This window comes from Lutjanus erythropterus, chromosome 2, assembly GCF_056507025.1.
Source record: "Lutjanus erythropterus isolate fLutEry1 chromosome 2, fLutEry1.hap2, whole genome shotgun sequence".
NCBI lineage: Eukaryota > Metazoa > Chordata > Actinopteri > Lutjaniformes > Lutjanidae > Lutjanus > Lutjanus erythropterus.
This window is the reverse complement of record NC_139318.1, coordinates 39,685,028-39,703,858: the sequence shown is the minus strand read 5'-3', so window position 1 is coordinate 39,703,858 and position 18,831 is coordinate 39,685,028. Positions and strand designations below refer to the sequence as shown.

The following is an 18,831-nucleotide window of genomic DNA, read 5'->3' as shown; positions in this document are numbered from 1 at the left end:
TGTCTAAACTTTTGACTGGTACTGCATTTTATATGTTTCGTGAAATGTTTCCGCCAATATTCAAACCAAGAGAAATATTTAATTTTATTCGAGGTAATAATGTGTTTAATTTGGTTGCTAATCACTATAAAGGCCCCAACACATGATCAGCGGTAAAAACACTTTGCGCTGGCTGTCCCATTGTTTTCCTGCGGAGAGAGCGGTGGCGCCCGACTAAGCAGCACCGCTCAGATCTGCCGCTGACCATTAAAACACAACCACTGAGATAACAGCTGTATGTGACGACGCAGCCAGCAGAGACCACAGATGTGTGGGAGTGACACAAGCAGTGGAGACTGATGGTCGAGTCTACCTCGCGAGAGTGATTGTTTAACGTTCGTGCAACGTCTCAATGAATGAACAACATACACAAATCTCGCGAGAGCTGTGTAAATCAGAGGTTCCCTTCCAGACAAGACCGCAGAAAAGTGTTTCAGGGTTCCCCAAACTCTAGAACACAACATTAAAAACAGACTACGATCTCACTAATAAACATAATGCACGGTGAAAAGTGAACAGTCAGGTTGAGCTTTAAGATTTGTGAATCATATAGTTTATGAAATTGGTTAAATCCAGAGCTAAAGGTGGACAAATTTCTTGTCGTGTGAAAACTGTAACGTCCATGAAACACCTGATGATTCTTCAGACAGAGAGAAAGGAAGTAAACACGAGTCAATAAAACTTTAATATATTAGCTTGTCAGTGAACATGATGTATGCCTGAGTCATGTGGTTGTTTAACAATGAAGACAAAAACTCCCATGATCCTTTGCTACATCATCACTGTCTGTCTTTTGAGAGATTACACACTGTGTGATTAACACTGGTGAATTAAATGTTAGAGGTGACATCACTAAATCACTAATTATTAAAATAAGCTAATCACAGTGTTAAACAAGCTAGCTAATGCGACTTTTGCTCAACATTGGCCACTTTGGGACAAAAGTGATACTTACAGATATACATTAAATGCTTAAAACTTGTGTAACAGTAGTGAACTGAGGCAGTAATGTTCTTTTACAGTAATATCTAACATTATCAAAAATCTTCTAGCATTAGCCTTCAAGGATGTAGCCCCCAAAAAACATAATTCAGGGGTTCTCAAAGTGCAGTCAGTGACGGCCTTCAAATATTTTGTGCGACTCCCAAAAAGTGACATAGAATGGATGTATTATATTTTACTCATTCAATTTTCTATACTTTAGCACACAGCCTTCATTTAATATACTACTCCACTACTGCGTCTGACTGTGTCCCCTTAATAAATGTCTGTCAGGTTCGGGATGACAACTACCGGTTGCATGGCAACGGTAACTGGTGGCGCCTGGCCAGTGTGGCAGGAATTACTTCTGTCATAAATGCTACTGCTGTATTTCGGCGGACAACTCAGCAGATTAATGTGGAGCTGAGATGGAAAATTCACCACGGAAAAAACTCTGTATGTTGAAGAGAAAAGGAGGCCTCAGGGAAAAAAAACTTTGTTGGACTTCAGGGCACAGAAAAAGAGATCTGCCTTTTCTGCAAGCAAGTGAATTTGGTGCTCAGTGTTGACACCATGAACCAATCAGAAATCCTTCAACGAGGTCTTGGGTATCCCTCGGTTGGCTCTCTAAACTGGATCACAGACATCGAAACTTTGAGAACCCCTTTTGATTGGATTTGGAAAGTGTTTTTTCTTGCCTATGAATCTATTATTTTTTTTAACAGAAATAAATTATGCTGACACGTTCATACTATGGTGAATGTGTTAACAAACAATTGCTTATCTGCACATCCACATCTGAGGACTAGAAGTCAGTTGGAGCAAGTTTAGTATTCAGCTGTCTTTTGGCTCCATTTCGGTCTCCGCTGATTTCAAGAAATTGAGCTGCAGAGTTCAGCAGAGGAAAACATCTGGTTTATAACTGTTTAATTCTCTCAAGCGTTCACCAGCTATCTGCAAACTTCTCCCTTTGGTGCTGGCCAAGTAGCATATAGAAGATTTACTACGATTGGAGATGAAGTTGATGACAGCAGAGTTTGCAGGCCGGTTTCCCCTGTATTCTGTGATCAATAACCTCTCCTGTGAATACATCGCTGCTCGACAGCGTGGCAGCAAACACTGATCCACGGTACAAGGCTTTTTTCGACTTTTCTGTTCACAAACTTCTCATGTCATCGTTGATACGGCGTCATTTTGTGCGTTGTTGTGCTTGGCGCAGTGGTTTGACAGCTACACTGCAGGTGATGCAACATAATATTCATAATTTATTAAATGCTTCCCCTTGAACTCACATGTTTACATGCAGTTTTTATGTTGAATCTCTTGTGCTTCTCTGGGTTTTCTTTGCTTTCTAACACCTTGAGAACACGTTGGAAATAAGTGTTTTCACTTTAACGTGTTATCTTTTAGATTGTTTGTGTTGATCGTAGTCCCAGGGCTCCATGATGCGGCTTATAAATAATAAATTGATCCTTTTAAGCTACACATCTTGATATACAATTTCTCTAAAATAATATACTATAAATTCTTGCAAACATATGATGGTCTAATGTAGGGATGAGTGGATATATTTCTTTATTTCCTTTTCTACATTAATATTTACACAGTTATCAGAGGTGTTGCAGTCTCGTTTCATGTATTTGTACAAATTTGCATGTGACAAATAAATATCTGGAAACCTGAATGGAATACAGCCTTTAAAAGCAGGAAAAGACAGCACTTAAGCTATATTATGATACAACGATAACAATATTTAGTCTAAAATGACAATATTTATAGTCCTACCCACAACCATCTCAGCCATAACCTAATTTAAGCCCTAACCCCAAGGCAAAACCGACTTTCTCTCAAGACGTGTTGTCAAGACAGAACTTCCTAATCAGGTCACAGAATGTGAGGAGTTGCAGAAGTCGGTGCAACACCAGAAAACCAAGACCTCAAGATAATACAGAGCTGCAGCTGGATGATAACTGTCAGTGGGTTTGTCACTGTGAGCAACACCTTTGTACACCACGCAGGGTTACTGGGTTCACTGTTACCATGGTAATTTGACAAACAAAGGCAGCATCTCGTGAGCTCACGTTGCCGGAAAACTCCCGTCTACCTGAACTTTTCCCGACGATTTATCCAAACTCAGTAACTAGATAAGGATTCTTTGTTCAGCGATTACAGGAATTCACGGTATTCCCAGTGCGTTTTCCCGTCCGTGTTGGCGACGGCTTTAACAGTGTCACTGACACAGCCAGGATGTTCCCCTCTGCTGGCTGGAGATGCCAGCAGTGCTGCGAGGAGCTTGGCTGGCCAGGCTGCCACCCGGCCCTTTGGCTGCTTGTGGTAAACACTGAGCTCTGGGTCTCACTGAGCTAATGAGGGGGGGACTCCCTCTGACACACACACACACACACACACACACACACACACACACACACACACACACACACACACACACAGACTCTGTTCTGTATTCTCCTCTTTCTTCCCCCTGCTCTCGTCTCTCACACGCCTCACCTCACTTCGCCTTGATCGTGATGCTGCCGCTTTTGTTGCTGCCTGTGCGTCAGAGGAGCCGCACGTCTTTCTTTCTTTCTTTCTTTCTTTCTTTCTTTCTTTACTGGATGCCACTGGACTGAATGGGAGAGCATTTTATCTGGGTTGTGTTAAGTCCTTAAATAAGGAAAAATTTAAAGATACCACAAAGGAAATATTTTTTTGATAACTGTTTATCAGAGATCGGAATAACAATGGGCAGATATTATTACAGATGTTTCACCTCTTCCTGCTTTTTACCCCTTTCTCCCACTCGCATAATAGAATTCACACCCACAACCCAGCATGTACAAAGTCACGTGCATTATAACAGCTGAGTTTACAAAAGAAAAATAAATACACTCATTCCACCAAGTTTTGACAGTGGTATAGGAGGAGAAAGCAAAACTAAGAGAAAAGAAAACAAAAGAAACAAACAAAAAGTCAGATTACATTAAAAAAGATCCTGTTCTGGATTGCATACTGCTTCGTTGCATTTGGAACTGCAGCTAACAATTATTTCCATCGCTAATTAATCTGTCGAACATTTTCTCTACCAATTAATTAGTTTCTTAGTCTGTAAAATGTCAGAACATGGTGAAAATGTTGATCAGTGCTTCCTAAAAAAAAGACGCCAGGAATATTCACATCTAACAAACTGAATCAGAGACCTTTATCTTTTTTCTTTCTTTCTTTTTTTTTAAGAAAATAAAATTATGGGAATAATTTCAGTCCAGTCTGAGGTCAAACCTGTGTGTAGCTCGGTTTTTAAACCGCCGTTACCCTTAAACACCAGTGATTAGGGCACTTAGCACTTTATTGGCATTTTTCGGAGAGAATTTTACTGAACAGATGGTCATATTTGTTTTTTCTTATTGTTAAACTTAGGAAGAAAAAAGGTCGACTGCTGAATTTCCTCTTTGGCCAAGCAAAGTTGGCAGTTTATTTAAGTGGGAAAGAAACATTTTTGTTGTTGTTGTTTTTAAGAGTTTAGTTAGAGCACGTGTTGTTATAATATAAATATAATGTTAAAATGGAGGATTTGGATGCTTTTGAAAAGGTGTGGGATTATTTGAAGGGCCTGGAAATCACTTTCACAGATGTGTTACTTTGATTTAAAGCAACCACATGGACTTTTTAACTGGCTATGAAACAGTCTTGATTTTATATTAATGCCTTATGATGACCTACATAAGCAAATGAGACCATAAGTGAGAGGATTGTCTGTTTCTAAATATCTATTCTGAATGGCAGCCATTGTGTTGTATTTTCCTGGAAGTCAGACAAAATGTTTTACCGCATTCACCCGCAAGAGCCTGTGTTTACATTTTGCCAGGCAAAGTACAGCAGTGAGCGGCACGTTAGCCAGTTAAAAAGAAGCAGGAGTGGATTTTCATTTAGAGAATTTTATTTTTAGGTTATATTTTGAGGTTATGGCCGATGCTGGAGCAGGATCAAGTCAATCTTGGTCAGTCATTCAATAGATGAGGAGATCTGCAGGATTCAAAAGGACAAAACTGATCCTGAATCAGCCTCTTATTCCTAGACAGGTATCTAATACGCCTATGTTGTTTATGAAATACATTGAGGGACGTGAGATGTTTTACTTTAATGTATGAATTCATATTAGTGGCTAAAAACGCTGAAGTGACAAAACTATTTATGACCCGACTTTTCCCTACCAGTATGTGTGTAGCACGTTTAGCATGTTTTGATTACCCGTTACTAGGTAACCTCTCTGTGACGCTACTTGCATATTGCGTTTTTGTTGTTGCAAAATAGATGTTTAGTAGAATCTAATGCAATGATAAAGTGTGGTGGATGAGTTAGGATGAGGTAGGAAGCTGTCCTGCGGTCTGGAGGCACAGCAGCAGGCGTTTCTTTATCACTTGCCAGACAGCAGCCTAACAACTGGTTTATACCACAACGTCTTGCTACTGAGTGATATTCAGCTGTTGCTTCATTATTATGAAGATGTAACATGACCATCAAATGTTGATAACTTTAGCTTTTTCAATACAATTGCTATTAGCGAGTTACTGTTAGTTGCAGACTTCCATGTGTATTAAAACAAAGTTTACTGTGTTTCACCATCGTCATATAAGCGTCATTCTTTCTTGCATCATTCTTTCACTTGTTTCCACAACAAATGTCCACCAGCCGGCTCGAGGCCTTTACAACAGCAGGAGGTGGTGGTCATACCGCTTTTGTCTGCCAGAGTCAACACAGAATTAGTGGCTTTAACTTCTTTATTTTGTTTTTTTTTTTTTGTCTTGTGATGTTTATTTTTGTTGCAGTCTTTTTCATTCCTTTTTTCTTGGATGCCACTGGACTCTGTGGACGTGAAAGCACTCCGGGTTGTGTCAAGTCTTTAAGTGAGGAAAAATGTAAAGGGACAGTTCACCTCAAAATAAGAATTGCACAGTTTCCCCCTGGCCTGTCCCTCTAGATTGTTTTAAATGTGAGTTGCACAGTTTTGGAGATGTCTGACTTCTCTCCAATATAATGGGACTAAATCTTTCTTTCTTGCTTTCTTTCTTTCTCCCTGTTATTTCTTTCTCTCTTGCCCTCCCACTGTGGAATTGCTGCTGCTGTAATTCACTTCCAATCACTCCCCGAAGGACGGTGTCAGACAGGGGCCAAAAGTCAATTGGGGTCAGAGACAGTCAGCGGCACATCCCAGTCTCAGGTCAGAGCGACCGGCGGGAGAAACGGTAGCCTCGTCTCTCTCTCTCATCTACAGTGAAACAAAGGAACTATGTGGACGCGAAGGGAAGATCTGTGTCCCTTTTATAGAAGAAAATCTGCTAAATCTTGGGAGTTTATAGAAGGCTGTTAATTTTATTGGTAAAAGAAGAGGCTGCAGTTTGGCCACAATAAAACCTCCATGAAGCTGCGAGCTGCATGTAGCGTTCGCATTTCGCTGAAATACAGTCGGGCTGAGACGAGCTGTCTTGTTTTTATAAGTTCAGGATCCTCTCAGGGATTGTGAGTCAACAGAGAGGCTGTTGCTGATTTCTGGGAAAAAGAAGAGGCCGTTGTTTTCCGAGTGTTTTTACAGCAGTTATTTTTTTTTTTCTTCTCGTTGAACTGGATTTTTATTGAATATCCACGTCCTCTCCTTCGCTCATTTGCTATTTTCCGTGGCATCCTCCTCTGCAGTCTCCCTCAGGCAGAGCCATTATGGGGGGGAAGCATCTAATTTGATTACGTTATCAGCGCTTATCTGATTTTCCTCCCTCTGAAAGTAGAGACACCCTCTTTGTGTCCTCTCCGGTCCTGTGATGTGTGTAACATTGAACTCTTGAGGCCACCACGGCGAGGTTGTTGCACAGTTTCCAACCTCGTCTTTTTGCAGTTTGCTCTCAACAGTGGTTCTGCTTCTTTGCTTTCTCCCTCCTCCTCCTCCTCCTCCTCCTCCATCTCCACCCCCACTCCCATCCCCCATCCACAATCTTCAATTTACTCCCTCTCTCTTTCTCTTTCTCTCTCTTTCTTCTTATGCATAAATGAGATTTGTCTAGACGGGTGCTGCTGGAGCACCAGCTCTGCAACCACAGGCCTCTGCATAACAAGCTCGTTATGCAAACGTGTCTGATTGGATGGCGCCGTTCCATTGGCTGCCACTGTGATAGAGTGTGTGTGTGTGTGTGTGTGTGTGTGTGGGGTGGAGGGTGGAGGGAGTGAGTGGCAGGATAGAAAGAAAGAGTGAGAGAGAGAGAGAGAGAGAGAAAGAAAGGGGGGAGCTGTTAAGAGAGCGAAAATATTGTTGGGGGGGCTGCGAGATGTGAAAGTGAGAGAAAAGGAAGGCGTTCGTGCACGGGGGGGTGAGCTATGAGAGAAAGAGAGAAAGAAAAAACTAGGAGGAGAGAGAGCTAGAGCCAGACACTGCTCAAATTTGGTCACCATGGCAACACAGCCAGGCTGCTGCTGGTAGGGTTGGCGGGCGCTGCGGCAACGTGAGCCTTTCCACTGCGCTACAGAGCAAAACGCCTGTAAGTCTCTCCGTGGAGCCACGCAGGCCTGCTGAGCAACAGGCAGCGAGCAGCAGCACAAAGCTGCTGTGCACTAATTCACCCCGTCGCATGTGCACACGCATGTTCGCACACACGGAAAGACCTGCGTACTGTACACACGCGTACACAAACAAAAGGGAGGGAGCGCACACAATGGAGAGAAGTTCACATCGCGCAAGAAAGACAAACACATCACAGAGACGTGCATACAAAGTGACACACATGCATTCAATCCTCAGAAAAATGATTCTTCAGATCACATAAAGTGAAACACACCCACTCAGAAATATACTGCATATGCATAAAGAAATACACACACACACACAAGCACACAAATAAATAGGTTAGAGAGCCAGACAGATATATCGCTTGGCTCATTATTCGCTGAGCAAAGCTATATTGATCTTTATTGGTATCAGCATAAATATTGTCTGAATTTTATCTACATTCCTTCCTTTTTCTTAAAGATGCAGTATAACTTAAAATCAAAAATACCTACTTTTTCCTCTTACCTGTAGTGCTATTTATCCATCCAGATAGTTTTGGTGTGAGTTGCAGAGTTTTGGAGGGATGAGCTGCAGAGGTGTCTGCCTTCTCTCCAACATAATAGAACTAGGTGTCACTCAGCTAGTGTTGCTCAAAGCACCAAAATAATAATCGACTGGAACTTTCTTTCTGCTAGAGAGACGTCAATGGCTAATATCTCTGAAAGTCGGCAACTCACATCAAAACATTCTAGATGGATAAACTACAGGTAAGACGGCAAATGTGCATTTTTGATTTTTGGGTGAACTGTACCTTTAATTCACACTGCGACAGGGCTGCTCCTGACCAAAGATTTTCCTAGCTGATCAGCAGTCGTCAGTTCCAGCCATTAGTTGACCAGCTGCCGCATGTTTATGATATTAATTTAATTATTTAATACGAAGCGCCAGGAAAAGTTTTAGTGATTCTGGATGTTTCTGAGTAACCAGCAAGGACACTGAGCATTTTGTTAATTTCTTTCAACAGAGTATAAGCTTGTTGTTCAAAATACAGAGGGCAGATCCCTACCAGGCACCAGATGGTGAAGCACCTACTGCAAAGGCAGCACAACTGCCAGATGCACCCAGCGGAGATTTGCAAAGTTCCTCCAACATTAACATGACCCCCACATACGTTGTCCTGAGCTGAAACGATATTTCAGACAGAAACAGTCGTCGATCACTTACAGCTCATAGTGGCGGGTTAAGAAGAGTGAGAAGTCAGCTGTCAGTGGTCGTACAAAACAGAGCATCAACAAATAGAATAACTGCCTCACAGTTGTTTGTCTCCACCAACCAGTCAAGTTACAGTTTACATCCAGACTCATATAATGAATGTAGTGAAGACTCATGGAATTTAATTTTGAACTTTCCACTGTATTGACCTGTGACTGTGAAGGAATTTAATAAAACATTAAAGTGCATTTTTCTGGAAAAATTGAAGTTATCACTATACATGTTTGATTCCAGTGAACAGAAGTGCGGACGACTGATGGAGAGCTGGACATTATGATGTCACAGTGAAGTTGACCTTTGACCTTTTGGATATAAAATGTCCACACCTCATCATTTTATCCTGCTAGACATTTGTGTGAAATTTTGTCATAATCAGCACATGAAATCTTGAGTTAAGGCAAAAAAAAAAATGTGTGTAGTGAGGTCACTGTGACCTTTGACCTTTAACCATCCTTGAGTCTGAGAGAACAATGAGATGAAGAATGAGATTACCTCACAACATAATGCCTCTGGCCACAAAAAAACAAAGGCATAAACGTCATAAAAAAGATCCTCCAGCATACGGTCATAAATTTGCACAAACAAAATTGGGCTGATCAACCCTGTAGTTTTTTCGAGTTTAGCTGTGGACAAACAGTAGGTCCAGTGATCACGCACACACACACACACACACACACACACTGAGGCGATTACATGATCCCCTCCAAGCTTATGCCAGGAGGGCATCATAACTTCCAACTTTAAAAAAGAAAACAAATACTTGCAGACTTATCAACACGATGAATGACGTATATTTACAAATGAACTCGCTCCTCAACTGCTTCCTGCCTGAACCCGCTGTGTCTTCATTGTCCCCGGGGTCAGACTCCTGTACCTTACCTTGGTAACGTTACCGAATTCCTGCTTGTCAAACTGGCCTCCGTCGCTCACAGAGTCCCATTCTAATAGGACTGCTAACAGAGCTAACAGAGCTAACTAGCTAACGGCAGCTGCAGTGCTCCGCTGACCATAATGTTGCAAGAAAAAAGGGCCGTGTTGCGACAATTAGGGCTTCACAATCTGGTAAAAAAAAGTCCTGTTTCTTTGTTTGTCTTCTGCGACTTGTCTTGTCTCTGACTGATGCGTCAGTCAACTATTAGAGGGCAGCTCTACATTATTCTATGTGTTTTTTTAAGTTATAGTTGTTCATAATTGTTAAAAATACCAGTGAAAGTTCACTGTTTCAGTGCCCTGATGTCATTTTGGAAGAATCTGGGCCGAAGTATTGATAAATAAAATGTTGAGCTCCTTAATATCAGTATCAGCCGCCAGTATCAGATTTTAAGAGGCGCACACAGAGGAGAGGAACATCACATACTTTCCCTCTTTCTTCACACACATACTATCATGAGCACACACCAGTGAATTTGCTCATGTGCAACACGCCCGATCACACAAACAGCACCTGTTAACTGTTAAATCCATATAGCCGTCCAGATGTCCCGTATTAAACGGGCAGGGTTCGGCTCAGAGCGCTGATTGGCTGAGAGCTTCTGTCTCCTGGTTTAGTTTGTGTTTGTGCCGAAGCATCTGGAAAAGGTGAACGTGCGCTCCGACGTGACTCCGTCCTCAGCTCGCACCGATAACTGTTGACTCGTAATGCATTAATTAATAAATTTCAATCATCACATGCAGAAGAAGAATTATAATATTAGCAAAGCAGTGACACTTTGGAATGATGTAATTTAATTTATGTAAATACCATCAAGAAGAAGCTTTTATCCAGAGTGCTTCATAGTACTCTGACAGCACTTTTTTTTTTTCGTAGCGTGGGTGGCCTCAGTGGGAGCTCTAATCCTTAACCCTGGCAAAATTAATGCTATGCTTGTTTGCCCTATCAATGAGTTTCACATTTTAATTATTCCCTCTTTTTTTTTTTTTTATCGCTAGATTTTAAAATTCTTTAACTGGAGATAGATCTGCTGTGTCGTGTCAGCGGTAAAGTTCAGATGTTGGATTCACTTGTGACTCAGGAATCCTGCTTTGATGCCAGCTTCACTCAGTCACAGTCACGTCTCGAGGCGGAGAGCCGAAGCAAGATTCAAAGTCAGATTGTACCTGTTTACATTTATAAAAATAGCTGTTTGGCAAGCGCTCTCGACTTTATCAAAGAGAACCTGAAGATGGCTTGGGTGGAATCTCACTCTGCACAAATATAGTTGTAGTTTTGTGAAGATGTGTTGGAGGATGAGAGAGCTCAGGTTCAGAGCCAGCTGAACCTGACACATGATCTCATGTCCTGCTATTGACGAACAAATAACCACGCTGTGAAACTTTCACTGTAAATTTACAGCAATTAACTGGCAGCAGCTTTGCACACAAAGTAGTTTTTTTTTTACAGCTTCTTCCTGTCGTTTAGAATTAAAGTTTATTACTAGAAATAAATGTGACGTTCATCACTGTCTTCTTGCAATTTTACAACATAACACTGGTCACAGTTCTGTCAGTACATGACTATATTTAAGGATGTATTTCAGTTGCATTTCAAGAATAAAGTCGAACAAAATCTTTTTTTTTTTTTTAAGTTTGTGCAAAGCTTGCTCAAGAGACTCTCCGTACCCTTTTGTTCCCTTGCAGCAGTGCAGCGCTTTTCTCTCCTCATTTTAACCTTTAACCAGCTCTGACTTAAAGGGTTGAAAATTCAGTTGTTATCTACTCATCCTCATGCCAATTGAAGGTCAGGTTTAGTTTTTTTAGTTCACAAAACACTGCTGGAGTTTCACAGGAAAACAGAGTTGCAGAATCTCACAAACAATGCAAGCTTTCAAATAAAAAAAAAAAAATTATTGGGAAAAAAAGTGCTTTCATATTGCTTTTCTGGTGTAATCCAAGTCTCCTAAAGCCTCGACATACCGCTCACTTGTACGTGCACACCGTCACACCACACACACCCAGTTTAAACAGTGTGCACGTGAACGTTGCTTCAAGCTACAGTGAAGATTCAGGCTAAAAACATGATGTGGTCTGGATTACACCAGACGAGCAGTATGGAGGCATTTTACTTACTTTACTTTTTTTTTGCATTTGAAAACTGGTCACTGTTCTCCTAAATTGTTTGGGAGATTCTGTTTTCCGGTGAAACTCCAGCACTGTTTTTGTGGACTAAAAAAATCTAAACTTGACCTTCAATCAGCATGAGGGTGAGTAGATAATGACTGAATTTTCATCACTGCACCCCTGACTTTCTTTCAGCTGTTTTTGGGAACCTCCAGTAAAACAAACTGCAGATGAAAGCAGTGTTCTTGAAGGCAAGTAGGGAACAAGGGAGTTAGCAGTGTAACTTGGTCCTAGCCCATGAAGGGCTTTGTATGGATGGAGAGGGACCTTAAAATTACTTTTACAACTTGCAGGAGGACAGGGTAGTGGGTTGTGGTGTGGCCGCGTCGTTGTGGCGGGAGAGACTGACCAGCTGGCAGATGTGCTCCAAAGTTCAGCGGTTAATTTTTAAAATTTTCATCACACCTTTTTTTCACCTTCCCAAGATGCTCAGCTGTAAATTCCCGGTGTAATCCGGTTATTTTTCTCTGACACTGTGTGACAAATACTGTTCAGGTTTCACTGTAAGTTTCCATCTAAGATTTACAGTGCAATATTGTGCATTTATTTATCCATATGCATAATGTTCATCGTTTCCTCGTCTCAGGGGGGGATCCAGGCAAGAGTTGACAGCGACCTGGAGGAGACCTCAGAGGTGGAGGAGGAGCGGGAACGTCCAGAAATAGGCTCCGAGAGCGAGAGCAGCACGTACGGCCCAACCAAAAAGAAGAAGAAGAAACCGAAGGAGAAGAAAGAGAAGAAGCCCCGGAAGAAGAAGAGAGACGAGGAAGATGACGACGATGATGACGATGATGGGAACATGAAAGTGAGTCAAAGTCCATGAAGCAGATCACACCTTATATCCCACCATATTTTCAATTATTGAGGGCCTATGGAGTCACATTAAATTCATCATCTTTTGATATGATAATCCAATAATAATAATAAATTGGATCTGAAGTGCTTTTCGTGCACCCCAGGGACATTTGACAGAAGCACAGCTAGTAAAAAAAAAAAAAGAATATTAAGCCCTGCTAAAAAGAGAAGTCTTAATAAGTCTAGATCTAAAAACAGAGATGGACTACAGTTTGAGGCAGGAAGGCTGTTTAGGAGCCGCAAATGATGATTCACTGATGATTTAATTCATGAGTCATGATTAAATTAATTAACCTTTTACCACACACTGTCCAGCCTGTGGCGGGCTAGCGCTATATTCAACATTTATTGACTACTCATAAAGATGCAGGAGAAAAATACTCTGTTTGGAATGATGATTTGTGTCTGGTATGGTTAAAATTACATCTGCTTCTTCTCCCTCACTGGAAAATAAACAGAGTCTATGCATTGTTCATTTCAAAAGTTTGTCTGCGGGACACAAGATGACTCCTACTTCACTTAAAAGTCCATTCAGTCCGGCTGCATACCGGCCATATTGACCTGAAATGGTCGGGTAAACACAGCGTTACCAATGATACTAATTAAGGTCCCGTTCCATTTAGTGTAGCAGAGCCTTTCCTGTGAGCCAGCATGCACAATAGCAGCACACTTTCTCTGTTTGACCTGAATGGAAGAGAACCGAAAAACCGAGAAACCTACCCAGCTAATGGTAGTTAGCTAGTGTTTTGCTTTTGCTTTCTGCCCCCCAGCTACATCTTTTAACTATCTTCAAAATGAAGTTTTCTTTTCAACATAGATGAGCCGAGCACATAGAGACAGATTGCATTTAAGCTCCACCCACACCAGAGGGGAGATCAATCCATGTTTCTCCATTGACTTGTACTGTGTGACCATGCCTCTTGTCACTTTCCGTTTGCGAGCAAACAACGGAAAAATGTTTAAAGGCTGTTACGTGCTGGGATGCACCACCAATAAGTTAAATAGCTAAGCTTTTAAAAGCTGCCGAACTGAAAAATGAAAGTCTTTAAGAAGACAAAAGTTTATACAGACGGAGGCGTCAGCAGGCTGAACGGGGAAACCTAGATTACAGCTGATAATTTGACCAGATAAACGGCAAAAATTTAATATAACTCGGCTATAAAGGCCTGGTTTTGACCTTTGTTAGGTTAAAGGATGATTTTATCTGTTGTTCATATTAAAGTATTTCACCTCTGGCAGTTCAGTGGGATCATTTCTCACAGAAAAGCAAGGCAGGGAGATGGGACACTGAGATCTACTGGAAATATTTGTTTGTTTGTCAGTTTAACTCTGTGGTAGACACAGAGTGCTAAAATAATCCGTTAATGTGTTAAAATGGAACGTTTTTAGCATTTTGTAAGCGTTTAAGCACTTGGTTTCATATTGTGGCACTGGTTTTCAGAGTATGTCGTGTTTCGCTCTGAAACAGAAACATGACTGAGGTATCAAAAGGGGCGGGACTTAGGAAAGGTCAGCTCGTATCATTGGGAACACCTGTGTTTACTTTACTATTTCGATGGCTGAAGGTGAGCGCAGTGAAAGTTTATCCTTCTGTAGATCAACGTGAAAACAGCCTCCTCGTCAAGTAAAATTTATTTATATAGCACCGAAACGTAACAGTTACCTCAGGACACATTTTTCATATAAAGCAGGTCTCGACTGCACTCTTCATAATATCATTCACAGCGTCTGTCATTTATAGTGATCGCAGTCAAAGAACAAGAAGAAAAAGCATGTTTTTCCTCCAAATTCAACAGTTTTGATCTCTCATCTCTCCTCTGTATTTCCTCCAGGAGCCCAAGTCATCCAGCCAGCTGATGCAGGAGTGGGGTCTCGAAGACGTCCAGTACGGCTTCACCGAGGACGACTATAAAACCATCACCAACTACAAGGCTTTCAGCCAGTTCCTCAGGCAAGCATCTAATTTTGTTAACCGTTCTGTGTTTGTGCGGATTGTCAGAAAGCCTCACCGACGCTTCCAACAAAAACTCCACAGTGAGACCCTGCGCGCGGTGCGGCGAGCACACACTGCTCTTTTTGTTTGAGCTAGAAAACTCGGCTGTTGGTATAAAGAGTCTGCCTCACCTGGGGCTGTCTGGCTCGGCTAAGCCTCCGCTCCGACAAAGTGGAGCATGAGCTCCTGCAGTGCCCCCTGTGAGTAGTCAGCTGCTTACTGGATGCCTGTGACAGCCGGGAGGCTCTGGGACTCGGCGCTCTGACCCACTATCTTTCACAGGCCAGCGTGCCAAACCTCAAGCTGTTGCCTGACAAATCACAAACATGACATACACACGGCAAAGCAGGGAGAACAAAACTTAAGGGGCACTGGGGTGTCAGCAAATCAAGCCTCAGCTCCCTCCGGTGCTGAGGGAAGTAGAAATTACACCAGCAGGAATGAAGTGTGACATAATAAAGCTGCCGTTGTTGTCTCCTCTCCCCCCCTCTGCTTTCACTCAGGCCTCTCATTGCCAAGAAGAACCCGAAGATTCCCATGTCAAAGATGATGACAGTGTTAGGGGCCAAGTGGCGAGAGTTCAGTGCCAACAACCCGTTCAAAGGCGCATCTGCCACCGCTGTGGCCGCCGCTGTGGCTGCCGCCGTGGAAACGGTTACCGTGGCACAGCCGACGTCTGTCGGCGGCAGCCAGCCGAGCTCTCTGCTGGGGCCAATCAAAAAAGCCAAAACCAAAGAGGGAAAGGGTAAGGCCCGGTGAACCGTGACAGAACACATATTTTTAGAAATAATGGGGTGAAAACCGCGTCGTTAAGGCGTCTGATGTCTCGCCCCGTGTGTCTCCAGGACCAGGAGTTAGAAAGAGAAGCAAGACTGTGAAGGAGGTGAAGAAGAAACCCAAGCCGAAGAAGACCAAATCAAAGACGGGCCAAAGTGGGAAGAAGAAGAAAGCATCCTCGGTATGTCTGGGTTTTCTCATTTATCCTCTGAGCTCCTCCACTCCTCCATTTTTCCAATCAGAGGCGGCAAAAATACACACAGGCTGTACTCAAGTAGAAGAACAGGTATTTGACTCTGGGAAAAAATAGAAGTACTGATTCAACTTATCTACTGAAGTAAAGTTCGTTGCAGTTGTTGCAACTTTTACTTTCATCTTGTTTGGTCTTTTCGGCTCTGAAATTTACTCAAAGCATAAAAGTAAAAAGTCACCCTCTGAAGGACATTTCTACCAGCTGTTTCTGTCCAAAGCTAATGTTGTCGTTAGTTTTACATCTTTTTTACGTTGTTTTTTTTTGTTATGTCTTTTACTGTGTTTTTTTGTCTCAGTATGTCTTTTTCATCTGGTCACGTCTTTTTTGTCTTGTTAAGTATTTTATGTTTTTGTCTTGTTTTGTCTTTTTCATCTGGTTATGTTGTTTCTTGATATGTCTTTTATGGTGTTTTTTGTCTTGTAATGTCTTTTTCGTCTACATATTTACATATTTATTGTCTCTTGCTACGTATCTTATGTTGTTTTTTCATCTTTTCATGTCTTTTATGTCGTTAATGTCTTGTTGCATCTTGTTCATCTTGTTGTCTTTTTTACGTCTTCTACGTTATTTTTTGTCTTATGTTTTTTTTCATCTTGTTTTACATGTTTTATGTCAGTTTTCGTCTTCTGTCTTGTATGTAATTTTTTGTATTGTCTTTTTTGTCTGACATCTTTTTCGACTTGTTTCGTCTGTCATGCACGATATGCACTGATGGATACACCAGTCGTCCACGTCTTATTGTCCCGTCCATTTAGGTTAGAATCAGTCCTCATGTTTGGCACCCAATGATGCAAAATAAAAAATAATTAATAATTCCGTACAAATGCTTCAGAACTAAAGTAATGAGCCTGTTTTGAAAATGTAAGGAGTAGAAAGTACAGATATTTGTGTTCAAATGTAGGAAGTAAAAGTAAAAAGTTGTCACAAAAAATAAAAAAAAATTCTACTGAAGTAGAGTAACAGAGTATTTGTACTCAGTTACTCTAATGGCATCAAAGTGAACAGACTCTTTACTCTCTCACTTTGATAGTTGGTTTAGTTTAACTCTTTGTGTAGCTTTTTCTAGTGTGTGTGCATGTGTGTGTCTTTTCCAGAGCGAGGAGGACTTCCTGGAGGAGTCGGACTTTGATGACATCAGCATCCACAGTGCCTCTGTGCTTTCTGATACCTCGGGGGCCGCCACCAAGAAAAAGGCCCGACGTGGGCGGAAGAAAAGGAAAAGTATGTGTTCTCTCTCCACACGCCATGCTCTCTGGTTTGTGGGTTTTTTTCCCTCCAAAATCTCGTTGAAATCCCTCAGAACCAGACTGTTTGATTATGGGTAGCGGGGAAATTAAATTTTATTTTTTAAGCTTTATTTGTTTTGGGAAAGCTTTCTGAAGGCAGATGCTCTTCTCTCTGCAGCGATTACCCTCACACTCACTGAGTCTCGTGCACATGTACAGCCTGATCACGTGCAAACCATTTAAATCATGTGCTGTTAATAATACAGATGTGTAATATGGATTTTTGTCAGCTGATACCAATAAGATAACCTATAATTTAACACTTTTGCATTTTAAGTTCATATAACCTGCAGTTTATGCACACCTGAGGGTAAGAAAGGCTCAGAAGAAGTGAGCAAAGATGGATGATTTAATATTTCACAGCTCTGACTGAACCAAATCTATCATCGCATCACTATTACAACAAAAATAAAGAACAGCTCTGACTCTTATTTATTATTTCTAGTGAAGCTCATCAAAAAACTATGTACTGTATCAGGGGGTTTCAAAGCCTGAATCTTTTGGCCTCCCCTCAGACAAAGCTTGGAGAAAAAAAAGCCTGTCCGGTAGTTTACTTTCTTAGTTTCACTCAATTCCTGGAAGGGATCGTTATTATGATATTTGATCCCAGAGACGCTCAACAGTTGAGCCAAGATACCCTAATACTCCTGTTTTACATAACTCTAGGCTACACCAGAGACTTTAAAAAGGTCCGTCCAAAGGCAATTATTAGTTTCTGCCTTTGTGAAAATGGAAAAATTCACCAAAACTATCTCTGAACTATCTCTTTAACCAAATCTAACACATTTATCTTGCTCTGCGTGATCTCTGAAAACCTCTGTACTACACTATATATTACATATTTTAGATTTTATAGAGCTTTTTGCCTAAGAATTCAAATTAAATGCTTTGACATAATCTGGCAAATCAGATACTATTGTAGTCAGCTAGAATTTAATTATCAGAATAATAAGTAATACAAATTTACCATTATCAACTAGTAATTTATCAGCCTGAATATTTATTGTGCACCTCTAGTTAATGAGCTCACGTTCGCCTCTTCTTTCTCCTTCCCCAGAGGAGGACGGTGATGGTTACGAGACGGACCACCAGGACTACTGTGAGGTTTGCCAGCAGGGTGGAGAGATCATCCTGTGCGACACCTGTCCCAGAGCGTACCACCTGGTCTGTCTGGACCCCGAGCTGGAGAAGGCCCCCGAGGGCAAATGGAGCTGTCCACACTGTGTGAGTAGATCAGTTTGATATCTAATTATACTGTATATCTATGAAAATTTGATATGTATGCGAACAACCTGCTCTTTCGTATTCTTTTGCACATTTTAAAAAACTTCCTCAATTTTATTTAGTTACTTCCTGTTTTATTTTGGCAAAATCTCCCCTTATGTGTCTTTGTCTGTTTTCCCGCTCCTGTGATTTCTGATTGTTTTCACCCGTCCTTGATTGTTTCCACCTGCTCCCGATGGCTGTTTAGTTCATTTCGCACTGTCAGAATTCATCAAGCAGCAGAATATGGACCCCAAAATGCAGGAGGAGGCAGAGCTGGAGCTGTTCAAAAATATTTATTAGCCACGAAAGACAGAACAAAAAGAGCTTATGCTTACATACAGCAGGAAGACGTCAAGTTAAAAAAAGATCAAAAGTCCAAAAAGAGTCGACAAGCCACAAAAACCACAGAGGGGAAAACACTCGGAAAAGATCCTGAAAAGGTGCACAAGGAAACGCTGAGGCGCTCGACATACAGACGACTGGA

General features: G+C 41.5%; 1 protein-coding gene across 1 annotated transcript in view; it reads left to right on the top strand.

The window, feature by feature from the left end:
• The window catches only part of chd5 (chromodomain helicase DNA binding protein 5), an 80,414-nt gene that overhangs the window by 21,058 nt on the left and 40,525 nt on the right, over nt 1-18,831 (top strand). The window contains exons 4-9 of the mRNA XM_084743444.1: nt 12,504-12,722; nt 14,605-14,723; nt 15,269-15,510; nt 15,611-15,723; nt 16,890-17,016; nt 18,139-18,305. Coding sequence (XP_084599570.1) covers nt 12,504-12,722; nt 14,605-14,723; nt 15,269-15,510; nt 15,611-15,723; nt 16,890-17,016; nt 18,139-18,305 — 987 coding nt within the window. The remainder of the gene's footprint in view (nt 1-12,503; nt 12,723-14,604; nt 14,724-15,268; nt 15,511-15,610; nt 15,724-16,889; nt 17,017-18,138; nt 18,306-18,831) is intronic.